This window comes from Mirounga leonina, unplaced genomic scaffold (assembly GCF_011800145.1).
Source record: "Mirounga leonina isolate KUSES-001 unplaced genomic scaffold, KU_Mleo_1.0 Mir_53, whole genome shotgun sequence".
In the NCBI taxonomy this organism is placed as follows: domain Eukaryota; kingdom Metazoa; phylum Chordata; class Mammalia; order Carnivora; family Phocidae; genus Mirounga; species Mirounga leonina.
In genome coordinates, this window is record NW_023270807.1 from 42,885,427 (window position 1) to 42,911,890 (window position 26,464).

At 41.4% G+C, this 26,464-nt stretch overlaps 2 protein-coding genes across 3 annotated transcripts in view; both read left to right on the forward strand.

Annotated features, from left to right (window-relative positions):
- The window catches only part of MRAP2 (melanocortin 2 receptor accessory protein 2), a 44,676-nt gene extending 18,437 nt beyond the window's left edge, over positions 1-26,239 (forward strand). The window contains exons 2-4 of one of the 2 annotated variants that reach the window (XM_034991141.1): positions 3,086-3,219; positions 12,201-12,300; positions 24,677-26,239. In XM_034991141.1, the coding sequence (XP_034847032.1) occupies positions 3,093-3,219; positions 12,201-12,300; positions 24,677-25,070 (621 nt within the window). In that variant the 5' untranslated portion in view covers positions 3,086-3,092 and the 3' untranslated portion in view covers positions 25,071-26,239. The remainder of the gene's footprint in view (positions 1-3,085; positions 3,220-12,200; positions 12,301-24,676) is intronic. The other variant, XM_034991142.1, reaches the window with a different exon arrangement.
- Positions 7,787-8,813, forward strand: LOC118001153 (14-3-3 protein zeta/delta-like). Its single transcript, XM_034991140.1, has one exon. The coding sequence runs from the start codon at positions 7,834-7,836 to the stop codon at positions 8,569-8,571; it is 738 nt and encodes a 245-aa protein (XP_034847031.1). The 5' UTR covers positions 7,787-7,833; the 3' UTR covers positions 8,572-8,813.
- Positions 26,240-26,464: the final 225 nt, after the last annotated feature.

Here is a 26,464-nt window from a genome sequence, read left to right on the forward strand (position 1 = left end):
TTTTTGACTTGATGGAACAGCATGAATCCCATGATGCATATATTTCTCATTAAAACTTTCAAAGCATCTAAATGCCCTCTGTGTTATTTTTTATTACAGTTTTATTCATTTGTCTAGGGTGCACAGATCAATGAACCCACATGGTGAGTTTGATAGGAATTGGCTGGCAGGAGAGTTGGTGATGCTTGAAGAAGAGGCCTAGGCTTTTCTATCCTAGACTAGCATTTCTCAGCTTATATTAATAGTGCTGGTTACTATGTATTGATCTTAACTGGGTCCTGGCTACCCAATACTTCGTGTAACATCACATTTAATCTTTACAGCAACTCCATGGAATAGGTACTGTTATCATCTTCATTTTCCTGATGGGAAAACTGAAGCTTAGATCTTCCCCGCTGCGTCCCCCCCACCCCCCATTGCTCTAAAGGAGGGCTGGCCAACTTTTTCTATAAAATACCAGAAAGTAAATGTCTTAGGCTTTTGGGCCATACTATCTCTGTTGCCACTACCCAGCTCTGCTGTTGTAATGCTAGAGAAGCCATAAAAAAATACAAAAACAAACGGGTGGCTGTGTTCCAATAAAACCTTATTTATGGACTCCAATATTTGAATTTCGTATAATTTTATTATGTCACAAAATATTATTTAAAAAATTATTTTCCAGGAGCACCTGGGTGGCTCAGACAGTTAAGCATCCAACTTTTGATTTCAGCTCAGGTCATGATCTCAGGTTGTGAGATTGAGCCCCGCGTCAGGCTCCATGCTGGGTGTGGTGCCTGCTGAAGATTCTCCCTCTTCATCTGCCCCTCCCCCCTGCTCGTGTGCACGCAGGCACGCTCTCTCTCTCTCTCTCTCTCTCAAAAAAATTGTTTTCCAACCATGAAAAAATATAAAAACATTTTTCACTTGGAGGTTGTATAAAAACAGGTGGTAGTCCAGATTTGCCCACCCTAGTGTAGATAAGCATAAGCAGGAAAGGAGGAATGGGTTAGGATGGGCTGGTGGGAGGCATACTCTTGCCAGAGGGAAGAGCATGTGTGCAGGGAACACAGAGCAGGAAGTCTCCAAGGAACTGCAGGAAATGCAAGCATGGTTTGATAGGGTATGAGGTAAGATAAGAGGGGACACTAAGACCTAAGTCATGACCTTGTAGGACCTTTCAAAGATTTTGGACTTTGTCCTTAGAGCAATGGGAAGCCATTAAAAATATTAAGCAAAGGAATGAAAAGGACAATTTTTTTTTTTAAATCACTGGCTGATAGGTGAAGAGTGGATTACAATTGGTCAGTAAGAGTAGAAGCAGAAAAACCAGTGAGGGAGCTTGAGAAGGGGGCCAGGTGGGTGATGATGGTGTCTACTAGTGACCGTAGCCAGAACCATTTCCTGGCAACATATCAAATGGAAGTAGAGGAAATGTGAAGACCCTGGTCTTCCAGCTTCAAATCTAGTATCTTTCCTGCATGGTGTGAAATTCTTAAAATTCTCAAATGCACATTATGTTTGTCCGAATCTGCCATTTATCTCTGAACCCTACACCTGAAGAGCTACTCTTCTCTCACAGACACAATTCTTTCCTTCTGGAAGAAGTGCTCATAAACAAGCATAGTGTTTCTTAGGTTTGCGTTATTAGTTTTCATTTCCTGAGGAAATTTATTTCATCAAGGGAAATAATCTCTTATTCAAATAATAAAAAGACCAAAGATAATACTGTGGTAATGGTTTTATGTTATTTTTGTGCTGGTGTTAGAAAGGCTACTGAATACTTCCTTGAAGGTCAGCTTTTCTTAAAATTTGTATAGCTTTCTTTTCCAAATCAGAAACGGTACATTCTCTTCTCCCTTTGAAGGAATGATTTGTCTGGCTGGGCACTCACAGTAACGCTCCAGTTCTGATACTAGCCTCTATCTCTGGATCAGAGCACACTATCCTTTGAACAATATGATACTGAGGGGTTAGAGTCTGTTTCTGTGGGGTCCAGGACTGGGGATTAGGGAAGAAAGGAAAAGGGAAAGATGAGATTTATGCCTTGGGGCAGAGGGGTGATGGTGATGGTGATTTTGCCTCAACTTCTCTGGGGGTTGGGCCCTAGAGGCAGCAGTGGGTGATACTGACCCAAGGTGGGTAGAAGAAGGGGAATTTCAGAAAGTTCTTAGGGGTGGGACCCAGTGGTTGTGACTTCTCAGTGAATCTTGGTTTTGGCTGATCTTTCATTCAAATTTTTCCTTATATTCTATTTGTTACTTTGTATTCTTTCCCCAATATAAAGCAAGGTCCGTAGGGTCTGTACCTGTATCTCAAGCATCTTCTCCATCTCATAATGTACAGTGTCTTGCACACAGTAGATGCTCAATATTGAATACTGGCTCTGTTGATTTGTCACCTTTGGCATCCATGCTGTGCAGCGCAACCTCTTGTTTCAAAGGAGTCAGAGTTTTTAAATCTAAAATCATCACAAAGAAGACACTCGAGACATCCTGAGAATAGGACAAATTTTAGAAGTAAGCAGTAGGCAAGATTCAGGCTTCCACTGAGGATCTTCTCCCATTATGGGGCTTTTGTTGACCTCTTTTCTCTTTGCCACCCCACTTCATTAGCCTTTGGATGCTTGTCCTTATTTTTGCACAGCTGGTGCTCCATATATGTATACTGTGCAAGTTCACTTCTGGTACTGATTTTATTTATTCTCTGTAGACTCTGCATATTCACACGGTATAGGTGGTGGGGCTGAAGTTGTAAGCTCAGAGACTTTGATATACTCTCTCCCTTCTTCTCTTCCTTCATTTATCAGTTATTGAAAGTTGGTTATGTGCCAGGCACTGGGTTAAGTCCTGGGGGACAGCAACAAAAGAAGACATGGTGTCTGATTTTAAAAAACATTCCAGTCTAGCAGAGAGATAAAAGGAAACAATGGCCACTTGGTGTGAAGTATAGGCAGCCATTGAGGACCTCACCCTGACCTAGTGGATGGGACCTCACTGATGCCTTTGCCTTCTGAACTTCTGAATGTGGTCAAGAGCAGGTAGAGTAGCTGTGCAGTTGAGGATGAATTAACAGGCTCTACACTTGCCTTTCTCCGTTTGTGCAGGGTGAAGATGTCTGCCCAGAGATTAATCTCTAACAGAACCTCCCAGCAATCTGCACCTAATTCTGATTACACCTGGGAATATGAATATTATGAGATTGGACCAGTTTCCTTTGAAGGACTGAAGGCTCATAAATGTAAGTCTATAGTTCCCCATTGTAAATATAATGTATTTGTCTTAACCTGTGAAATCCCCAGTGATTAATTTTCCTGAACATTCTTTTTACACAACTCTGTTCTGTATCCCCCAAGTCCCAGAAAACACCCCCTTCCAAACATAGGCTGACTGCTCAGGGATGGTATTACATGAGTGACAAAGAACTTGAAAGGTTCCCTTAGTGGGGGACCCTGAGTCAATGTCATTCTCAAACTGAGATTCTTTTTAAAGTATTAATCATTCCAGCTCTCCCGAACTGTGTGAACATTTGGACCATGAAAAATATGTACAAAAGGAAAGTCTGGAGCTATTATTTGAAGAACCTTCTTTTGTAGCTCATGGTCAACGGCATCCTTTCAGCCCTGCTGGGTTTCTGGGGCTGTAGAGAGCAGTCTATCTGTGTGCATTCATAATGATGGACTGGAATAGCCTGCAACCATTCCTAATTCTGCATGATAGGCATAAATTGTGCTTCATGTTATTGGAGTGATTAATAATCCAGCACAAAGCAAGGAAAGACAATTCTGTGCAAGGTTACTGTCCAACTCGAGTCATATAACTGCATGCTCCTGGTCAGCACGAAGCATCTGTCTTCCAGGAACTACTGCCCATTCCCAGATCCTGTTGTGGTTACCCAATAAATATCCCAGAGATGTTTGGTTGTTTCAGAATGAATATCCATAGCGTGATAAAAATGTTAGGTTCTTAACTGGTTCAGCTTTATGGGACACCTTAGGAACTAAAAGAAAGATTAGAAATGGAGATGCAAATATGGCAAAGGAAATGCCTTTGCTCTTTTAGTATTTCCTGGGTGCTGCCACTCTGATGTGTGTTGGCGTTCATGATGCCCCACATTCACCTGCTGCTCCCTTGTAAGGAAGGCTTTCTAAATTTTGTTCAGCTTTCTTGAGGTATAATTGACAAAATTATATTTAAAGGGTACAAAGTGATGATTTGATACACATATACATTGTGAACGGATTCCCTCCATCGAGTTAATTGACATACTCATCACCTCAGATATTTCCCTTCATTTATTTATTTTTTGGTGAGAAGATTTAAGTTCTACTCCCACAGATTTCAGTTATATAATACATATTGTCAACTATACTGACCATGTTATATGTTAGATCCTCGGGCCTTATTCCTCTTATAACTGAAAGTTTGTACCTTTTACCAACCTCTCCGTTTTCCCCACCCCCAGTCCCTGGCAACCGATTTTCTACTCTCTGTTTCTATCAGTTTGACTTTTTTTTGGTTCTTATTTCACATAGCATAATGCCCTCCAGGTTCACCCATGTTGTCACAAATGACAAGATTTCCTTCTTTTTAAAGACCAACTAATATTTTAGTGTGTCTGTGTGTGTGTGCATCTATGTAAGTGATGGACACTTAGGTGGTTTCCATACCTTAGCTATTGTGAATAATGCTTCAGTGAATGTGGGAGTATGGATATCTCTTCAAGATAATGGTTTTGTTTCCTTTGGATATATATCCAGAAGTGAGAATGCTGGGTCCTAGGTAGTTCTATTTTTACTTTTTTGAGGAAACTCCATACTATTTATCATGGTGGCTGTACCAATTTACATTCCTACCAACAGTGCACCATGATTCCCTTTTTTCCACATCCTCACCAGCATTTTTTATCTCTTGTCTTTTTTGAGAATAGATGTCCAAACAGGGATGAGGTGGTATCTCACTGAGGTTTTGATTTGCATTTCCCTGATGATTAGTGATGGTGAGCACCTTTTCATGTGCCTCTTGGCCATTTGGATGTCTTTGGGAAATATCTATTCAGGTCTTTTGTCCACTTTTTAATTGGGTTGCTTTTTGGTATTAAATTGTATGGATTCCTTATATATTTTAGATATTAACCTCTTCTCAGATATGTGCTTTGCAAATATTTTCTCCTTTTCCTTTTGTTGGTGCTTTCCTTTGCTCTGCAGAAGCTTTTTAGTTTGATGTAGTCCCACTTATTTATTTTGTTTCCGTTGCCTTTGCTTTTGGTATCAAATCCAAAAAATCATTGTGAAGACCGATGTCAAGAAGCTTGCCCCCTATGTTTATGACTATTATTTTGAACTCTCTGTCAGGTAAATTGCTTATATCTATTTTATTAAGATCTGGTTTTGGAGATTATCTTGTTCTTTAGCTTGAAATATATTCCTCTATTTCTTCATTTCCTTTGACTCTCTGTGCTGGTTTCTGTGCATTAGAGAAAACAGCTACCTCTCCCAGTTTTGAGTGGTCTTGTGTAGGAGATCGACCTTGTCATTCAGCCTACCCTGGGCTCCTAGTTGCCTCTTGAACTTTTATGACTGTCAAAGCAAATTTCTTTGTTCTCAGTGGTTCCCAGTATTTGAGGGTGTGTCAAGACCTGCCTGTGTCCCCAAGGGGAAGATTGTGGTCGACACCTACCTAGATGCAGCCTGATTAGAAGCCAGACCGTTAGGCAGCAGCTGGGGAAGTATGCAGTTAAATCCCTGCCAGGGAGAAACTAGGAGATGGAAGTTTGGTAGGAGGGGCGCAGGGCTCCAAGAGCACCAGGCTCTGGGGGTCCTAAACAGACCAGGTTTGGCCACTTGCAGCTGACAAAATCCAAAGGCAGGGAGATGCGTGCTGGTGGAACAAGAAAGGAATTTATTTCAGTGAGGCCGACATTGGGGTAGCTGGCCCGAGTCTGACCCTAGAGGAGAAGAGATAATCATGGAGAAACAGGATCATACCAGTAAAAGCCATGCCGTCAGCTTTCTGCTCTGTTTCATCCCATTTATTAACGGTCAGGTTGAAGGGAAGTTAGTTTATTATGACACATTCCATTTAGAATTCCCCTTGGCAATTTACTCTACTCCTTTACTATAATGATCTCTAAATTGTACAGTTCCTAGACAGGACAGAAGTGGCTGCTGGGCTCTGTTAGAAACACCTTTGGAAGGCTTCTCTTGGTTTCCTTAACCAACTGGCATCATTGGAGTTTCACTCTCTATAAACCTTTATTTTGAATCCTTCTCAGGGAAGGGTGCTTTGGAGAGGGCCAGGGGCTCTGCTTTCCCTGTTTGACCGCCATGGCCATGTCCGTGAAACTTGGTATATAAATAAAACTGCAAGAGCGTTTGGATATTCCTGGGAGGAGATGGGAATCTCTGATATTCCCTGAAAGGGGCTCTGCGTAAGAAAGTGCCCTAGGGTCAGGCCATGTGGCAGAGGATGAGGTAGAGGAAAACTAATGGAAATAATTAGAGGAAGCAAAATTCCGTTTGAAGAGGAATGTGAATAAACAGAGCCACTTAAAGCATATTGTGATAGGAAATGTAGATGCTGTGTCTTTAAGGAAGCATTTGGAAATGCTGTTGGATCACTGGCATTCTCAAGTTCTAACCATAGCCCTGATCCTCCCTAGTCTGCTCCCCTGTGACTTCAAGGGAGGGCCATGACCTTCTCATGCCCCACATTATTGCTGCCTTTTGATCAGCTCCCTGGGGCACTAGAAAGGCAGAGAGAAGGAACTAGGCTGGGTTAAAGGCACCCCTCCTCCCTCCCTGCCCACCCTGAGCTAGAGAAGTGAGAGACTGATGGGGATCCAGCCATGTTTGCAGTGTGAAAGCTGTCCTAATGCGAACACCTTCCAATGTGAATCAACATGACTAGATTAAATTCTCAACTGAGAACCTCAATATAATTCCTGCATATACTTTTAGAATTTGCTTTTGCTATGCAGGCAGTTGATGAAGTACAGCATGCTGAACTGTCATCATCTGTACGGTGGGGCTTCACAGGCTGCGCTCCCCCAACTGAGATGTTATTATTGCATGTTGGTTGCATTTGTGTCCATGTGTTTCTTTGGTATTTGTCCTTTTGTCACTTTTAGGGTTCAGGGCAAAGTCTACAGTTTCTATTTCTTTGGCATTTTTAATCCAAGGAAAGATACGTTAGTTCTGTGTCCAGAGCACTGAATAAACATTGTTGAATAAAAATTAACTTCAGGGCAATCATATATGTAGAATGAAATATGAATTATTCAGAGTAAATTGCTAATCTGATTTCTTAACTTCAGAAAAAGGGCAATACATAATTTAATTAGAATAATGCTTTGCATTTAAACACATTTAATATGTTTTTTTTAAAACTTAATGTGTTTTTGTTTTTTTAAATTTCTAAGCATTCTCACTGTAATGTCATGTAGGTAAACTTAGAATAGATCAGAAAATGTAAAATATTTTTAGCCATTCTGACTGGTGTGAGGTGGTATCTCACTGGCGAGGATGCGGAGAAAGGGGAACCCTCCTACACTGTTGGTGGGAATGCAAGCTGGTGCAGCTACTCTGGAAAACAGTATGAAGATTCCTCAAGAAGTTGAAAATAGAGCTACCTTATGACCCAGCAATTGCACTACTGGGTATTTACCCAAAGGATACAAATATAGTGATCTGAAGGGGCAGCTGTACCCCAATGTTTATAGCAGCAATGTCCATAATCGCCAAAATATGGAAAGAGCCCAGATGTCCATTGACAAATGAATGAATAAAGAAGATGTGGGGACGGCTGAGCCCCCGTCCGTCCGCCGCCACCCACTCCAAACACAGAACATCCAGTCATGGATAAAAATGAGCTGGTGCAGAAGGCCAAACTGGCTGAGCAGGCTGAGCAATATGAAGACATGGCAGCCTGCATGAAGTCTGTAACTGAGCAAGGAGCTGAATTATCCGGTGAGGAGAGGAATCTTCTCTCAGTTGCTTATAAAAATGTTGTAGGAGCCTGTAGGTCATCTTGGAGGGTCGTCTCAAGTATTGAGCAAAAGACGGAAGGTACTGAGAAAAAACAGCAGATGGCTCGAGAATACAGAGAGAAAATTGAGACCGAGCTAAGAGATATCTGCAATGATGTACTGTCTCTTTTGGAAAAGTTTTTGATCCCCAATGCTTCACAAGCAGAGAGCAAAGTCTTCTATTTGAAAATGAAAGGAGACTACTACCGTTACTTGGCCGAGGTTGCTGCTGGTGATGACAAGAAAGGGATTGTGGATCAGTCACAACAAGCATACCAAGAAGCTTTTGAAATCAGCAAAAAGGAAATGCAACCAACACATCCTATTAGATTGGGTCTGGCCCTTAACTTCTCTGTGTTCTATTACAAAATTCTGAACTCCCCGGAGAAAGCTTGCTCTCTTGCAAAGACAGCTTTTGATGAAGCCATTGCTGAACTTGATACATTAAGTGAAGAGTCCTACAAAGACAGCACGCTAATAATGCAATTACTGAGAGACAACTTGACATTGTGGATATCAGACACCCAAGGAGATGAAGCTGAAGCAGGAGAAGGAGGGGAAAATTAACCGGCCTTCCAACTTTTGTCTGCCTCATTCTAAAATTTACACAGTAGACCATTTGTCATCCATGCTGTCCCACAAATAGTTTTTTGTTTACGATTTATGACAGGTTTATGTTACTTCTATTTGAATTTCTATATTTCCCATGTGGTTTTTATGTTGAATATTAGGGGAGTAGAGCCAGTTAACATTTAGGGAGTTATCTGTTTTCATCTTGAGGTGGCCAATATGGGGATGTGGAATTTTTATACTAGTTATAAATGTTTGGCATAGTACTTTTGGTACATTGTGGCTTCACAAGGGCCAGTGTTAAAACTGCTTCCATGTCTAAGCAAAGAAAACTGCCTACATATTGGTTTGTCCTGGTGGAGAATAAAAGGGATAATTGGTTCCAGATACAGGTGTAGTTTTTGTGGGTACTATAAGGTTTGGAGCACTTATAAGGCTGAGTAGAAATGGGTATTCTGTAGATATTACCTATTGAACCATGAGTATCTGTGGAATACTCTCAATGTGCACACCTTTGACTACAGTTGCAGAAGTGTTCCTTTAATTGTGACCCAATTTACTCTGGATAAGGGCAGAAACGGTTCACATTCCATTATTTGTAAAGTTACCTGCTGTTTGCTCTCATTATTTTTGCTACACTCCTCTTATTTGTATTTAAATGTTTTAGGCAACCTAAGAACAAATGTACAAGTAAAGACGCAGTAAAAATGAATTGCTCGATATCCATTACTTTATGTATATCAAGTACAGCAGCAAAATAAAAATCCTATGTATTTAACTTTTTTTTTTTTTAAAGATTTTATTTATTTATTTGACAGAGAGAGACACAGCGAGAGAGGGAACACAAGCAGGGGGAGTGGGAGAGGGAGAAGCAGGCTTCCTGTGGAGCAGGGAGCCCAATGCGGGGCTCCATCCCAGGACCCTGGGATCACGACCTGAGCCGAAGGCAGCCGCTTAACGACTGAGCCACCCAGGCGCCCCAGTATTTAACTTTTTTTAGGGTTTTTTGTTTTGTTTTGTTTTTTGTTTTGTTTTGGGTTTTTTTTTTGCTTTTGTGATTTTTTTTTTTTTGATACTTGCCTAACATGCATGTGCTGTAAAAATAGTTAACAGGGAAATAACTTGAGATGATGGCTAGCTTTGTTTAATGTCTTATGAAGTTTTCATGAACAATCCAAGCATAATTGTTAAGAACACGTGTATTAAGTTCATGTAAGTGGAATAAAAGTTTTATGAATGAAAAAAAAAAAGATGTGGTATAGAGATACAATGGGATATTACTCAGCCATCAAAAAAAAAAAAAGAAATCTTGCCATTTGCAATGACATGGATGGAACTAGAGGGTATTATGGTAAGTGAAATAAGTCAATCAGAGAAAGACAGTTATCATATGATTTCACTCATATGTGGAATTTAAGAAACAAAACAGGGGATCATAGGAAAAGGGAGGGAAAAATAAAGTAAGACTAAATCAGAGAGGGAGACAAACCATAAGAGACTCTTAACCATAGGGAAAAAATAGGGTTGTTGGAGGAGAGGTGGATGGGGTGATGGGCATTAAGGAGGGCACTTGATGTAATGAGCACTGGGTGTTATATACAACTGATGGATCACTAAACTCTACCTCTGAAACTAATAATATACCATATGTTAATTAACTGAATTTAAATTTTAAAAACTTAAAAAAAGAAAATGTAAAATAATTCAACTTTGGTGCCTCCCCCAGATTTAAGACCCTATAATATATGTGCCAGCCTGTGTAGACAATCCAGTGTCATCCCTGTCCCAAGGACATACACTTGTGATTATTACCCAAGATAGGATCAAGGAAGGGCCCATGTAGAGAAGCATAAACATGTCATGGGGTTCAAAGGAGGGAGAAAACACAGCAGTTAGGGAAATTAGTCCAGGCTTTGTGAGGGAGATGGTGTAAGGAATGGGAATTGAAGGATGGATACACTTTCTTTTTTTTTTTTTTTTTTTAAGATTTTATTTATTTATTTGAGAGAGAGAATGAGATAGCATGAGAGGGGGGAGGGTCAGAGAGAGAGGCAGACTCCCTGCTGAGCAGGGAGCCCGACGTGGGACTCGATCCTGGGACTCCAGGATCATGACCTGAGCCGAAGGCAGTCGCTTAACCAACTGAGCCACCCAGGCGCCCAAGACGGATACACTTTCATTAGCTCTATGTTGGGGAAAGTTGTTCCAACCAGGTGAGGGTAAGAGCCCCAGAAAAGGTGTGGATCTTAGGAAGTTATGGCTAAGAGTTAAGATAAATACAGGCACACAGTGTTCCCTTGTCTACTTGGAAACATGGGTTTTAAAGTATAGGTAGACTGGGAGAAACTGATGCTAATTTTAACCAGAATAGCTGGCAAACATGAGGCACATTTTTCTCACATGCCAGACATTCTAGAAAGTGCTTTACTTATGGAATCTCTTTTAATTTGGAAAAGGTCAAGCCTAGTTTTGCCAAAGAGTTTTTTTGTTTGTTTGTTTTTGCTTTGCCGAAGAGTTTTTTTATAAAGCAGCAATATTAACAGAGTTGTCATAAAGTAGTTTCATCCAGGGATGAGACAGAGGAAAGGTAGAAGACGGGGAGAGCACACAGGAGGTTATTTGTATGTTCTCAAGAAGTAATGAGGACTTGAATTATTCCTGCATGAATGTAAGTGAAAATACAAAATTGGGTTCCTTTGAATTAAAATTCATTTTGATTAAGTAGGCTCCACCCCCAACATGGGGCTTGAACTCATGACCTTGACATCAAGAGTTGCATGTTCTACCAACTGAGCCAGCTAAGCACCCCCAGAATTTATTTTAAATTTCACATTGCAGTCTCTGCTAAAAATATTTTCTTTCTTTTTTTTTTTTTTTTAAGATTTTACTTATTTATCTGACAGAGAGAGAGAGAGAACAAGTAGGCAGAGAGACAGGCAGAGGGAAAGGGAGAAGCAGGCTTCCCGTGGAGCAGGGAGCCCAATGCGGGGCTCGATCCCAGGACCCTGGGATCATCCTGAGCCGAAGGCAGCCGCTTAACTGGCTGAGCCACCCAGGTGCCCCTAAAAAGGATATTTTCTTTCTTTCTTTTTTTTTTTAAAGATTTTATTTATTTATTTGACAGAGAGAGACACAGCGAGAGAGGGAACACAAGCACGGGGAATGGGAGAGGGAGAAGCAGGCTCCCCGCAGAGCAGGGAGCCCGATGTGGGACTCGATCCCAGGACCCTGGGATCATGACCTGAGCCGAAGGCAGTCGCTTAACCAACTGAGCCACCCAGGCGCCCTAAAAAGGATATTTTCTAACTCAAGAAACTTCAGTGGAATCTTAAGGACCTAGATGGTCCACCCTCTGTCCTGGGTTCCTTCATTAAGATATGGAAACCACGAATCAAAAAGGCCAAAGTTTCTCAAAGCTATCTGAGACAGAAACCTGGAGGCATGCAGGCTCTTCCCTCGCCCTCATTCCCTACATCTTACCTGCCCCCAGTTGACTAATGGGTCAAGATTGTCTTATCAGATTGTCGACTTTCTTCTCTCATTTCGGGTAACAAAACACTCAGATTCTTGAATGTTCAAGTTTTAAACTGCTGTGAAGTACTAATCCCAGTATTAACTGTTTACAGATTCCATTGTGATTGGATTTTGGGTTGGTCTCGCTGTCTTCGTGATTTTCATGTTTTTTGTGCTGACTTTGCTGACAAAGACAGGAGCACCACACCAAGAGTAAGTTTGGGTCTTTCCTAAATATCTATTAAGCCCCTTGGGGAACTAAATAAACAGACATACTATCCAGGGCTGGGGTTGCTTCCAATGGTGGAAAAAAGGGGCTGGTTATGGATTTACTGCCTGGACCCAGTTGCCTTTGGGTGGGATCCACCTTCTTCCTGGCACTCTGCCTCTTGCCTCTGGGGCTTGTTTTCAAGAGGACCCTTGTGAACCTAGGTTTCACACTGATCTAGGCCTGATTTTTATTTTGAAATGTTTATTAATCAGGATGTATTTTCTCCTTTTCTCCCAAAAGAATTTAGATGACTCACAAGACCAAAACCAATGGGGGGAAAAAAAAGACAGTAGCAAAATGGGATGAAAACTAGTTTAAAAAAAAAAACATTTCAAGGAGCAGAGAAATAGTTATAACTGGGTACTCAGTTGAATTAATTATTGACAATAAACAGTGAGTTCAACACTGAGCTTCCTTGAAACTAGGATAAAAAGAGAAACACCAAGGATTATGTAATTCTCGGGGCAGGATAAAGAACATTTGTGTTGGGCCTTGGATTTATGAGGAAATTATTACGCGGTGCTTAAAGAACATTGAGTAACATCAGAAGGTATCTGTTCAGTCGTGAATTGCAAAAAACTCAGAAATGTTTTCGAGGATTTTTATTATTCCAACTCTTCAGACAAAGCAAGAAATAACACGTGGAATACCTTTTTAGTCAGTCCCAGCCAGCAGAGAGAACACACTCGTATTAGGTAATTGGAAGAGCTTTTGCACGAGTTGTGGCCCGATGAGAGGATAGCCTGACTGAAAGTGCCCCCGCCCCGCCCCGGGCTAGCAACACTGAGGAGCAGGTAACCACCCTAGATCTGAAGGGGACCCAGGAGTCCTGTGGAAGGGGTGGCTGAAAGGAGCTGTGACTCTGGGTTGAGGGACACAGCTAGCCTGATGGGCCCTCTCAGGGAGGGAGCCTCAAAATAAATACCAAGTCCTTGTTTTCCTTCTTCCTTCCACCTCTCACCATTGCTCTCCACTGGCTGAGCACAGTGGCACAGTAACCTGTAGCCAGTCTCCATCAGAGGTCAGTTCTCTAGGGCACAGAGCACACAGCAGCAGGTGGAATGACGGAGGGCGACATGGGAGAGTAAATGGAAGACGTGAAGCGCAAATCCTACCGTTTTACATCGGGTTGGTCTCTTACTCCTCATAGCCGGGCAACAGGATTCTCGTTGTTACATCTCATCACGCTCTCTCCAGCGGCTGGTGTTCAGTCTTCAGCCTGCACTTGCACACTCTTAACAAGTTCCTGGATGAAGGGAGCCGTTCTGCTCTTCACTGAGCTATTTTCAAGACATTGAGGTGTAGAAAAAAAATTAAATGCATTTTAAATGAAAGGAAAATAACATCTTATTGAAGCCTATGGAGATACCTGCTTGAGAATCTCTTTACTAGCCACTAAAAAGCCACTAAAAAGACAGGGACCTTCCCTTTCTTCTGTGTCCTCATAAAATCTGTACATGCCTTTGCTTCTATTATACTGGCCCAGGGAACTTGAAGATACGGTGTGGCTTGCAACAGTGGTAAGAAAAGCAGAGGACAGACTCAGATTAGGCAACATCTTATAGAGTGGTCAGGGAATAACAGCACTATTATCTTCCTTTTCTTCAAAGGGACAGATGGATTTTCGCAGGACTATTGGGATGTATTTGCTTGATACAGGATGCAGGTGATCTTTATGCTTGAGAACACCCTACCCCCAAATAAAACATGACTTTGGGTCATGATTAATTTTATGCATCAACTTGTTGAGGCCATGATACCCAGATATTTGATCAAATATTATTCTAAGTGCTTCTGCGCTTATTTTTTTTTTAATGAGATAACATTTAAATCAGTAGACTCTGAGTAAAGCAGATCATCCTCCATAATGCGAGTAGGTTTCATCCAGTCATTGGAAGGCCTTCCTTGAAAGAGAATGATGTCTCTCAGGTGAAAAGGAATTCTGGCAGAAGATTGCCCACAGTCTCACTCTGCAACTCTTCCCTGGGGCTCCAGCTTGCCCGCTTACCTGGCAGATCTTGGACTTGCTGCTAGCCTCTGCAATCACATGAACCAATTCCTTAAAATAAATCTCTCTTTCTCAGTAGTTAGACGCACACGCACACACACTACTGTTGTTTTTGTTTCTCTGGAGCCCTAACCGATACATTTCCTTAATATGACATGGCGACCCTGGGTAGCTGAGGCTTGTATTCCCAGTCTTTCAATCGGCAGTTCAGTCCTACCGCTAGATGGTTTTTCTTTTGGTGGTGGTTCTGAATCATCTCAATGAAGGAACAGTGGTTATTGTAACTCTATACTTTTAATGAGGTTAAGGAGCAAGTCTAACCTTTTTTGACTTTAATAAAATAATGAATCAGCCCTGAGGGCCATGTTGGAAATGCTTTTTTGAGTCTGAGGCAGTATAAGATATGGCATTTGGTTGCATTATATCATAATACAAAACTGAAAGAAACAGACATGAGGCAAAATCAGCTAAAAAGGTTTTTAGATCTTAGTAAAGTTGACATTTATTTGGCATAAATTTTCTCTAAAAGAGACATTATTTTTTCCACTCAGTCAACTTTAATATAAAACAACCAATTTAAGCTTCCCCATGTGATAATTAGGCATGGAGGAAAGAATGATAAATCATTGAGAATAATAAGCGCTTTTTTTTTTTAATATTTACCATCTGCTAGAGTCTACTAATCACTTCATATGTATAATCTCACTAAGTCCTCACAGGAAGATGAAGTAAGTCCTGTAAGCATTCTAACTTTACAGATGAGAAAAATGTATCACTTGTCTGCGGTCTCACAGGTAAAAACAACTGTTGGTCCAGGTCTCAAACTAAAGCCTCTTTGAAGCTCCTTGTTATTAACCACTACACGAAATGATCTCATATTGGTAATTTTTAATCTCTTCCTTCTCCTGAACTAAAGATTCTAGCAACCAATCACATTCATTTCCTTCTATCACATCCTGGACCATGCATGGGCTCTGGAGTCAAACATTTCCAGATTGACTTACTGAGACTTTGGGCTGGATCCTTAACTTCTCTTTGCTTGAGATTCTGCCTTTATAAAAATAAAATAGTATCTGCCTCCTAGGATTATTGTAAAGGTTCAATGAGCTGATGCCTGTGGAACAGCTCACAGGCTGGATTCACAGTGGTACTCAGCAAAGGTTTGTCCATCCCTGGCATGCTGGTGGCAGTCCTGCTGAGAGCTGGGGGTCTAGGTAAACAGAAGGAGGGAGAAGAACAAGAAACCCATGCTCCCATGAGACAGCCATGCCCTAAGCATTCACATTTTATCTGCACTTGGGAGTCTTCTACCCCAGCCTCACCTTGGGTGTGTCTCTCAGGCAAATGGTGGGATGATTTTAGAAAGGAGGCTAAGTAGAGAGTCTTAGTGATGGTTTGGAAGGACTGACGTGTCTGAATGCTGACTGCTTTATGTATCAGGCTCTCTGGTGGTTTGTCACAAAGAACAGTCACTTTCTCAAGTAAGATATCGGATAGCATCCTTTTGGAATATGACTTTGACACTCTGGTTAAGATCCCTGATCCAGTCTGCAAGTTCAGAATGGACTAGTGCTGAGTCTCCTGTGTAATTCTATCTTTTTCTCCATGGAGGTATTTCAGGACAGGATGTGAATCTCCTTGAAAGTAGTAAGATACAAGGATGGTGGATACGATAACCCATGCCTCTCCTCCTTGTGCCCATGCTCACAACAGATATTACTAATCAACTGTGCTGTCTACCTACAGAGCCCAGACTTGGCCTTAGAATTGTTTTCAGAACGTCACTTTGGGGGCACTTGGGTGTCTCAGTCAGTTAAGCATCTGACTCTTGATTTCGGCTCAGCTAATGATCTCAGGGTCCTGAGATCGAGCCCTGAGTGGGGCTTTGCGCTCAGCGGGGAGTCTGCTTGAGATTCTTTCTCTCCCTCTACCCCTCCCCTACTGCGCTCACACGTGGGCTCACATAAGCTCTCTCTCAAAGTAAAGAAATAAATCTTAAAAACACACACACACACACAAAAACACCACTTTGGGCAGCCATCAGGAATCAATCCCAGTTTACCCAAGAGAGACTATCTATTTGCCATCCCTGGCTCGACTTTCATTTAACAGTGTTGGATGGTAGGAGTTGAGATCCACGGAGCCAATGACATCACAATAAAATGGGTAAGTTGTTTTCCTGAAGATTTCAAATTGGGATCATATTAGCATAAGAACTTCAATTCTGGAGTCACTGACTTCTCAATGGCTTTTGTGAAGAGTGAGAATATATAATAATCAGATTAGGTTATGAGACGGTAATAAACAGCTCCTCAAATCTCAGTATGACACAACACACGTTTATTTCTTACTCAAGCTACATGTTTGCCGAGGGTCAGCAATGGATGGATAGAAGCTTCTCGACTTGTATCTGCACCGTCTCCAACACTCAGCCTCCTGGGTTACTATAACAGGGAAGAGCATCTGTGGATCTCACACCTGCTCTTCTGTTCTTCAGCCAGGAGGAACACATCCCTTCCTCTCACAACTCATTGGCCACAACTAGCCACATCCGCGGACTGCCCCCACTGAGAAGGGTAATCTGGGGTCCAGAAGAAGAGAACCAGATACTCATGAACACCAGTAAAGTATACTGCAGAGGGAAAAAAGACTATTACAAAGCTGACATCACCTTTCTTAAAAGCTTTTAGGCCCAAGAAACAGCTTTAATGGGGATTATTTTTCTTATGGAATATTTGCTGTCGTGTGTTGGAGGGCGTGGAGAAAACCCCCTCTTACCAGGATCCTTTATGGACAATAAAGATAAAAGAACCATTTGCTCCTGCTTTCTCAGCTAAGGAGCCATTTACTCTATGTGCTGTCTTGTTAAAGCATTATAGCCCCATTATCATAAATCTGTCAGAGAGAGAGTAACAGAAAAGGCTTGGATCACATTTTTATGTTGAATGTTTTGGACTTCCTAAAAAAACTATCAAACCCCTGATATCATATGCTTCAAATACCCTCCTTTTTGTAGCCTTTCCTAAGTGCACCTTGTCCAAGTGGGGATGTTCTTCATTTGGGAGTGAGTGCAGAATTGCTTGTGACCTTATAAAAACGGAAATTACATTTTACCTTGAATTGCAATTTACCCGAATATGGCACTCGCGAAAGGATGGGTACAGTGCACCTAAAAGCTAATAGCAAGAAAATGTCAGTGCTCAATGTTTTTGATAATGACCAAGGCCACAGGAACTAGTGGGCAAAGTGCAGACATAGTGTGTATTCCCGAGGAAGCCCTAACATTTTGAGAGGTCTCCCACCTCTTTTCACGAGCAGGAAAAACTTGAAGACAGTCGTGGGTATGCTAAGACTCAGCACGGCAGCAAACACTTCATTTATAAAAAATTGTAATAAATCTGAAAAAAAATCCCTAGAGGAATAACGGGGCATTACAGGTGTTTTCCTTCTCTACATGGAGGTGAGAGATTCTGTCCGCCTGACCTGATTTATCTTTTGGGTCACAGAGGAGGGAGTACTGTGCTTACCACTGGGGGTGGCTGTGTCTTTGATGGGAATGGGGCTTGGGAGCACCCACAGAGACAGCTGCCCAGTACACTCACTGAGGGTGTAATGACTGCAAGGCCCTTTGGGAGATGCAAAGATGAACCAAATACAGCATAGCAGTGTAGAGGAGAAGAAGGGCTGTACATAGATAGCTCTGCCAAGAGGCAGGAAGAGATGCATCTTGTCAGTGAAGTACAGCAGGAGAGAAGGGACAGATTCCTTCCCATTGGGAGATAAGAGAGTCTCCCTAGAGACAGTGAGGTTTGCGTTGGACAGTGAAGAAGGTATTTGACTTTGATGGATAGAGCGGGGGGAAGGGCCCATTGGGCAGGAGGAACAGCACAAGCAAAGCACAGAGAGGGACAGCCCAGAGTGCATCTGGGGATGGTCAGGTGCCATGTGGCTGGACCGTAGGGTTAGCGAGGGGACTGGTGGGAGAGCACACCAGAAAGACCGGCTGATGCAAGGGTGGGGAGCTTGAGCTGTCAGGCAGAGAGTCTGGGGAGTCGGTGAAAGTCTGTGAGCAGGGGAGTATCATAGAAATAATGCCAATCAGTGCCAGTACCAGAGGACTGGGTGATAGAGGCTCTCTATTCAGGTATAGAAAATTCTCCAGGGATAGAGAATACATGACACAACCCATGGGGAGAAGAAGGAAAAAACCAAGAGTCAGAACAGTCTGAACAGTCTTTTTATTCTGGCTGGTGGAGTTCAGTAAGGTTGCAAGAAATAGGCTAAGTCCCAATTGTATTTCTTAAAACAAGATGAAAATGAGAAATAACAAACTCTTAAAACAAAGAAATGAAACATGATTTCACGGTTCAGTTTCCTATCAGAATAAACTATTGTAATTTTTAAAAAGTTAAGATGACATGGGAGAACTTCTCTTGAACACCCTAGCTGGATCATCAATTTCATGATGACAAGATCTAGAATAGGTAGGGATGGAACAAAAACATCTAAAAATGCTAAAATTGTGGGCGATTCTAAATTTTCTGACCAGTTGTCTTCGTTTTTTCAGACTGCTGTAGGAGAGTACCATAGACTAGAAGGCTTATAAATCACAGAAACCTGTTCCTTACAGTTTTTGGAGGCTGGGAAGTTCAAGATCAAGGTGCCGGCATATTCGGTATCTGGCTCATAGATGGTAGACTTTTCACTGTGTCCTCACATGAAGGAAGGAGTGCGGGATCTTCCTGGGGCCTCTTTATAAGGGCACTAATCCCATTCATTAAGGTTAAGTCTCCTTTTCCAAAGGCCCCACCTCCTAATACCATCACATGAGGGAGTAGATTTCAACATATCAATTTTGGAGGGACACAGACATTCAGCCTATAGTACAAATATTCTTCAGTATTCTCTCTTTTCCTTGTGATAACTTATGACATGGTATTAATTACTAGTCCAGTAAACATCTCAAAGTTTCTCATTCTCAGTGTTTCAGTTTTTGAAGCTTCTGGCTTTAACTGTAATTTCAATCAAGGTAGAATTTAAGATGTTTGACCCTTGTAGTTTTTCATTTTCCCAGGTGTAACCAAAGCTGTAGGAGAACAAGTTGACTTTAAACTCTCTTAACTGATTAATAGGTGCCATAGAGCATTGTTTTTCCCTATGCCAGCAGAATTTGAGAGGATGAGAAAGTCAGAACTAGATCTCTTCTCTTTGGGAGCATAACAACGCCCAGAGCAGTCCCCAGTCCATCTACAGGCTGGAGAGACATCCTTAACAATATGGCATGTGGTCCTTTGCTAAAAACGAAATTAAGACAACATCCAGCTGCAAACTTCCTCCTTCCTAATTAGTGAGAATCCTTTGATATTCACTGCGTTACATACATAGGAATATTTTGGATGTGACTCATGAGGGCCAGACTGCTTTAAAAAATGGGTAACCACTGAGGGGCAATATTTTCACTGGCTTTCCTCGAAACCATTCTTACCAATAAGTGGCAGGAAGTCTTCCCCACGGACCTTGAGCCCCTTCAGCCTCCAAGCCTGGCCAGTTGTAGAAAGTGCAAGATGTCCCTTTTTAGTAGCTCTTTGGTATATGAGTTCCAGGAGGTGGCACCATATATAATGCATGAAGGGCCAAGAGGTGATAGGTAGGTGGGTTCCAGTTCCAATAACGGCAGAGTAGCTTGCTTTAAATTACCTTGCAGATAACCATTATAAAATTTAGACAAAATGTAAAGAATGACTAATGGAAGGCATTGGAGACTAAATATTGGCAGACAAAAACAGAAGGGCCTTTGGCCTTTGAAAGGAGGAAACTTCATTAATTTCTGTCTATGGTTTTATGGCTTTCCAATTACAAGCATGGTATATTTTTCTATATACTAAGGTCTTCCTTTATTCCATTTGCAGTGTTTTTAAAATTTTCAATGTATAGTCTTGCACATCCTGTGTTAATTTTTTTCCCAAGTACAGTCATACCTTGTAGACATTGCAGGTTTGGTTCCAGACCACCACAATAAAGCAAATATTGTAATAAAGTGAGTCAAATGAGTTTTTTTTGGTTTCACAGAGCGTATAAAAGCTATGTTTACATTGTACTGTAGTCTATTAAGTCTGCAATAGCATTATGTCTAAAAATTAAATGTACATACTTTAATTTAAAAGTACTTTAGTTGGGGCGCCTGGGTGGCTCAGTTGGTTAAGCGACTGCCTTCGGCTCAGGTCATGATCCTGGAGTCCCTGGATCGAGTCCCGCATCGGGCTCCCTGCTCAGCAGGGAGTCTGCTTCTCCCTCTGGCCCTCCCCCCTCTCATGTGCTCTCTCTCATTCTCTCCCTCTCAAATAAATAAATAAAATCTTTTAAAAAAAAAAGTACTTTAATTGCCAAAAAAATACTGTCATCTGAGCTTTTAGCAAGTAATCTTTTTGCTGGCGGAGGGTCTAGCTTCAATGTTGATGGCTGCTGACTGATCAGAGTGGTGGTTGCTGAAGGTGGGGGTGGCTGGGCAACTTCTTAAACATGAAGTTTGCTGCATTGATTGACTCTTCCTTTCACAAACGATTTCTCTGTAGCATTCATGCTGTTTGTTAGCATTTTAGGTACAGTGGAACTTTTTTCAAAATTGGAGTCTGTCCTCTCGAATCCTGCTGTTGCTTTATCAACTAAGCTTATGTAATATGCTAAATCCTTTGTTGTCATTTCAACAATCTTCATAGCATCTTTACCAGGAGTTGATGCCATCTTAAGAATCCACTTTCTTTGCTCATCCATAAGAAGCAGTTCTCATCCTTTCAGGTTTGGATCACGAGATTGTAATAATTCAGTCCCATCTTCAGGCTCCACTCCTATTCGGTTCTCTTGCTGTTTCCACCCCATCTGCAGTTACTTCCTCCACTGAAGTCTTGAACCCCTGAGGGTTGGAATCGACTTCTTCCAAACTCCTGTTCATGTTGATTTTTTTTTTTACCTCTTTTCATAAATCATGAATGTTTTTAATGAATGGCAAATCCTTTCCAGGAGGTTTTCACTTGTCTTTGCCTAGATCCACCAGAGGAATCATTCACTATCTGTCACGGTAATAGTCTTATGAAATATATTTCTTAAAAAGTAAGACTTTTTTTTTTGGCAGTTTCTCAACTTTATTAGCCTGGAGTTGGTCCCTGCCAGCTCCAGGGGCTAAAAAGTAAGACTTGAAAGTCAAATTTACTCCTGATTCATGGGCTGCAGAATGGATGTCGTATTAGCAGGCATAAAACGACATGAATTTTGTTTTCGTGCATCTCCGTCAGAGCTCTTGGGTAAGCAAGTACATTGTCAATGAGCAGTAATATTTGGAAAGGAATCTTTATTTTGAGCAGTTGGTCTCAACAGTGAGCTTAAGATATTCAGTAAACCATGTTGTAAACAGATGTGCTGTCATCTAAGCTTTGTTGTTCCATTTATAGAGTACAGGCAGAGTAGATTTAGCATAATTCCTTAGCGCCACAGTATTTTCAGAATGGTGCGTGACCAGTGACTTCAGTTTAAAGTCACCAGCTGTGTTAGCCCCTAACAAGAGAATCAGACTGTCCTTTGAAACTCTGAAGCCAGGCATTGACTTCTCTAGCTATTAAAGTCCTAGATGGCATCCTCTTCTGGTAGAAGACTGTTTCGTCTGTACTGAAAATCTGTTGTTTAGTGTAGCCACCTTCATTAATAATCTTAACCAGAAGCTTTGGGATCACTCTCTGCAGCTTCTACATTAGCACCAGCTGCTTCACCTTGCACTTTGATGTTATGGAGATGACTTTTTTTCCTTATACGTCATGAACCAACCTCTGCTAACATCAGACTTTCCGTCTGCAGCTTCCTTGCCTCTTTCAGCCTTCACAGAACTGACAAAAGTTGGGGCCTTGCTCTGGATTAGGCTTTGGTTGAAGGGAATTTTGCAGCTGGTTTGATCTTCTACCCAGACCACTAAAACTTTCTCCATATCGGCATTAAGACTGTTTCACTTTCTTATCATTGGTGTGTGCACCAAAGAGGGACTTTTAATTTCCTTCAAGAATGTTTCCTTTGCATTCACAACTTGGTTAACTGTTTGACACAAAAGGAGTAGCCTTTGGTCTATCTTGGTTTTTGACATACCTTCCTCAGTATGCTTAACCAGTTTTAGCTTTCGATTGTGAGAGACGTGTAACTCGTCCTTTCACTTACACTTAGGGCCATCGTAGGGCTATTAATTGGCATAATTTCAATATCGTTGTGTCTCAGGAAATAGCGAGGCCCAAGGAAAGGGAGAGATATAGGGAAGGCAGGTCAGTGAAGCAGTCAGGACACAATATTTATCGATTGAGTTTGCAATCCTGTGTGGGTGTGGTTCATGGTGCCCCAAAACCAATTAGGAGAGTTAACATTAAAGATCACTGATCACAGATCACCATAACAAATATAATAATAATGAAAACATTTGAACCTTTGCAAGAATTACTGAAATGTGACACAGAGACATGAAGTGAGCACATACTGTTGGAAAAATGGGGCTGATAGACTTCCTAGACACAGGTTACCACAGACGTTTAATTTGTAAAAAACACAGTATCTGTGAAGTGCAATAAAGTGAAGGGCCATAAAATGAGGTATGCCTGTATTCCATTTTTTTGATGCTATTGTGAATGGAATTTTTTTCTTATTGTCTACTACTGTGTCTAAGGTCAATTGAAAGGGAATTCTTTTAAACAACAATGCTGGATCAACTGGATAAACATAAAAATGAACATTGACCCCATCTCAACATGGATCGTATACCCACAGTAAAAGCTCCTAGAAGAGCGCTATCCAAGAGAACTTTTGTGATGTTGTAACTGTTCTCTGTGCTGTCCAGTTAGGTAACCCCTGCCCACAATGAGCTACTGAGCACTTGAAATGTGGGTGATATAATGGAGATACTGAATTTTAAATTTTACTTAACTTTACTTAATTTAAATTTAAATAGCCACCTGTGGCTAGTGGCTATTGTATTGGAGAGCCTACTTCTAGAAGAAAGAATAGGAGAATATTTTCATGAATTTAAGGTAGGCAATTATTTCATAGAGGTGATATAAAAGCAATAAATATAAAATAAAATAATTGATAACTTGAACTTAACTGAAATTTAAAGCTTCTACTTATCAAAAGACATCTTAAGAAAATGAAAATGCAAGTCACACATCAAGAGAAAATGTTTGCAATACATTTGACAAAGGACTTGTATTCAAAATGTGTTACAAAACTATCACAAATCAGTAACAAAAATAAACAATTTTTAAAATGTGCAAAGACTCATACAGAAGCTTCACAAAAGGAGATAAACCAATGGCCAACAAGCACATGCAAAGATGCTCAACATTGCTAGATATCAGAGAAATGCACATTCAACTACTGACAAGATGCCATTTCTCTCCCACTAGCATGACTAACATTGAAATGACTGACAACACCAAATGGTGACAAGGATGTGGAGTATATACTGGAACTCTTGTACTTTGTGGTGAGGGTGTAAAACGGCATGACCATTTTGGAAAATTTCAGTTTCATATAAAGTCAAGCACAGATCTACTATGTGACCCAGTAATTCTACTCTTATGTATTTAGTGAAGAGCAATAAAAACGTATATCTACAAAGAAACAACCCAGAATGTTCTTAGCGGCTCTAATCACAACAGTGCCAAACTGTCAACAACCCAAATGCTCTTTAAGAGGAGAACGAATAAACAATTGTAGTGTACTTATATGATGAAAGCAAGAAGGGCAAACTATTGTTATATGCAACAACATGGATGGGTCTCAAAAAAACATTATACTGAGCAAAAGAATCCAGGCACAATAGGCTATATATTGTATGAATTTGTATTAATTTCAAAAACAGGCTAAACTAGCCTGTGGTGATAAAAATCAAAACATTACCTATAGGAGGTGGAAATTGACTAGAAGTTCAAGAATAGGCAAAGCTTATCAATAGAAATCAAAATCAAGGTAGTGTTACCTAAAGGGGGTAGAAATTGAATGGAAGGAAACTTTCTAGATTATTTATTCATTTGAGAGAGAGAAAGAGAGAGCATGTGTGCAGGGGGGAGAGGGTGAGAGGGAGAGAGAGAATCTCAAGCAGACTCCACACTGAGTGTGGAGCCCAATGCAGAGCTCAACCTCAGGACCCTGGGATCATGACCAGAGCTGAAACCAAGAGTCTGACACTTAACCGACTGAGCCACCCAGGCACCCCCCAAAACCATGATTTCTGCAGGTGAATGAGCTGGTGTGTCAGCAGTGTTTTCTTTTCCTTCTCTTTACAGCAATGCAGAATCTTCAGAGAAGAGATTCAGAATGAATAGCTTTGTGTCAGACTTTGGAAGACCACTGGAGCCAGATAAGGTGTTTTCTCGACAGGGCAATGAGGAATCCAGGTCTCTCTTCCATTGCTACATCAATGAAGTGGAACGCTTGGATAGGGCTAAAGCTTGTCACCAGACCACAGCCCTTGACAGCAGTGTTCAACTCCAGGAAGCCATTAGAAGCGATGGGCGGCCAGAGGAGGAGCTGAACAGGCTCATGAAGTTTGACATCCCCAACTTTGTGAACACAGACCAGAACTCCTCCTTTGGGGAGGATGATCTTCTGATTTCAGAACCACCTATTGTTCTAGAAAACAAGCCAGTTTCCCAGACCTCACACAAAGACCTGGATTGAGAAACTACTCTGTAAAGTGTCTTCGTGAAGATGTTGGGTCTGTCTATGTAAAGCAAGAAATCTCCATTCACCAAAATTGTTTGTGTGGGTGGATGGGAGGGTTTTGAGAGACAGACAGAGACAGAGAGAGAAAGAAAGAGAGAAGAGAGCCCCCTCAGAAAAGAGCTGAATAATCTGAGTTTCTGTGTCATTCAACACAAGAAGTTCAGGTTTCTTGGGGAATAAAGTATTTACACAGTCTCCTCCTCCTTGTTGTTGAAGAATTTGGCCACATACTCAGTGTCAATGTTCTTGAGTGGGGATTAGCATATTGCGTTCCAGTCCGGGCCTGCCACTACCATGCTCTACCTTTAGCAAGTTGCTTTGCCTCTCTGGGCTGCCACATGGTTAACTGTAACGTGAGGAGTCTGGAGTACACGATTCATCTCAGCTCTAATATTTTGTGAATTTGAGACTTTGCATCCAGAAGAGGCTGGGATGTACATAAAGCAGTATAAACTAGGGCACTGCCTCCCATCTCTTGTGGGATCCCCCATGTCTGTACCTTCCACTCAACCCTTAACTGAGCCCAGCTTTTGTCAGGGGGCCAAACATCTATGGGGATGTCAGAAGACTCATCTCACAGTCACTGTGGCCAACATTTCTGTTGGTTGTACTGAAATAGCTCTTCTGAGAACCTCAAGCCACCCACGCTAAAACCTAGAGACAGCCTTGCCCCCCACCCCCCTCCTAGGATGAGAACCAATCTGTGGTATGTTGCATGACATTCTGTCCCCAGAAATATAGGGAAAGTTGTCAGCTGAGTGAGGGCAGGTGCATTTTGTGTCTCTGTGTTGGTGTATGGATGTCTGGTCACAGTTCTGTGTTGTTGGCTACTGGACAAGAAAAGTGCTATTTGCCATGCTATTTACTTGGCAGATGTGTAGGTGATGGTCATGTGGCTTTTGTGTGGGCTTTGAGCTGAGGTGGTGAATGGGTCGTGAATTCCCTACCAACAGATTTGCAGGGTGGGCTGGTGCAACACAGAGCTAATTTCATGAAGGAATCCAGTCTGCACACTGGTATTAGGAAAAATTTGGTTTTGCATACACGGTTGCATGCGCAGCCAGCTGCTAATCTCTGGGGGGCATTTTCATTATGAATTTGTTCACCACCTGTCTTGCTTAAGCTAAAAAATAAATGCGTTTGATTGCACAGGAATTGTCTCTGGTTCTTTGTTTTCACACATCCAAATTTTTTATTTCCTTTAAAAATTATTCCATGTTTATACTGCTTCCTAATTTCTATCATTTCTAGGAGCCCAGTGGTCTGAGTCATGTACCAGATTTCATTTAGGAGTTATTCTGCCAAAAGAAATCCCTTTCCCGTAATATTTTTTGAGGAAAATATTATTC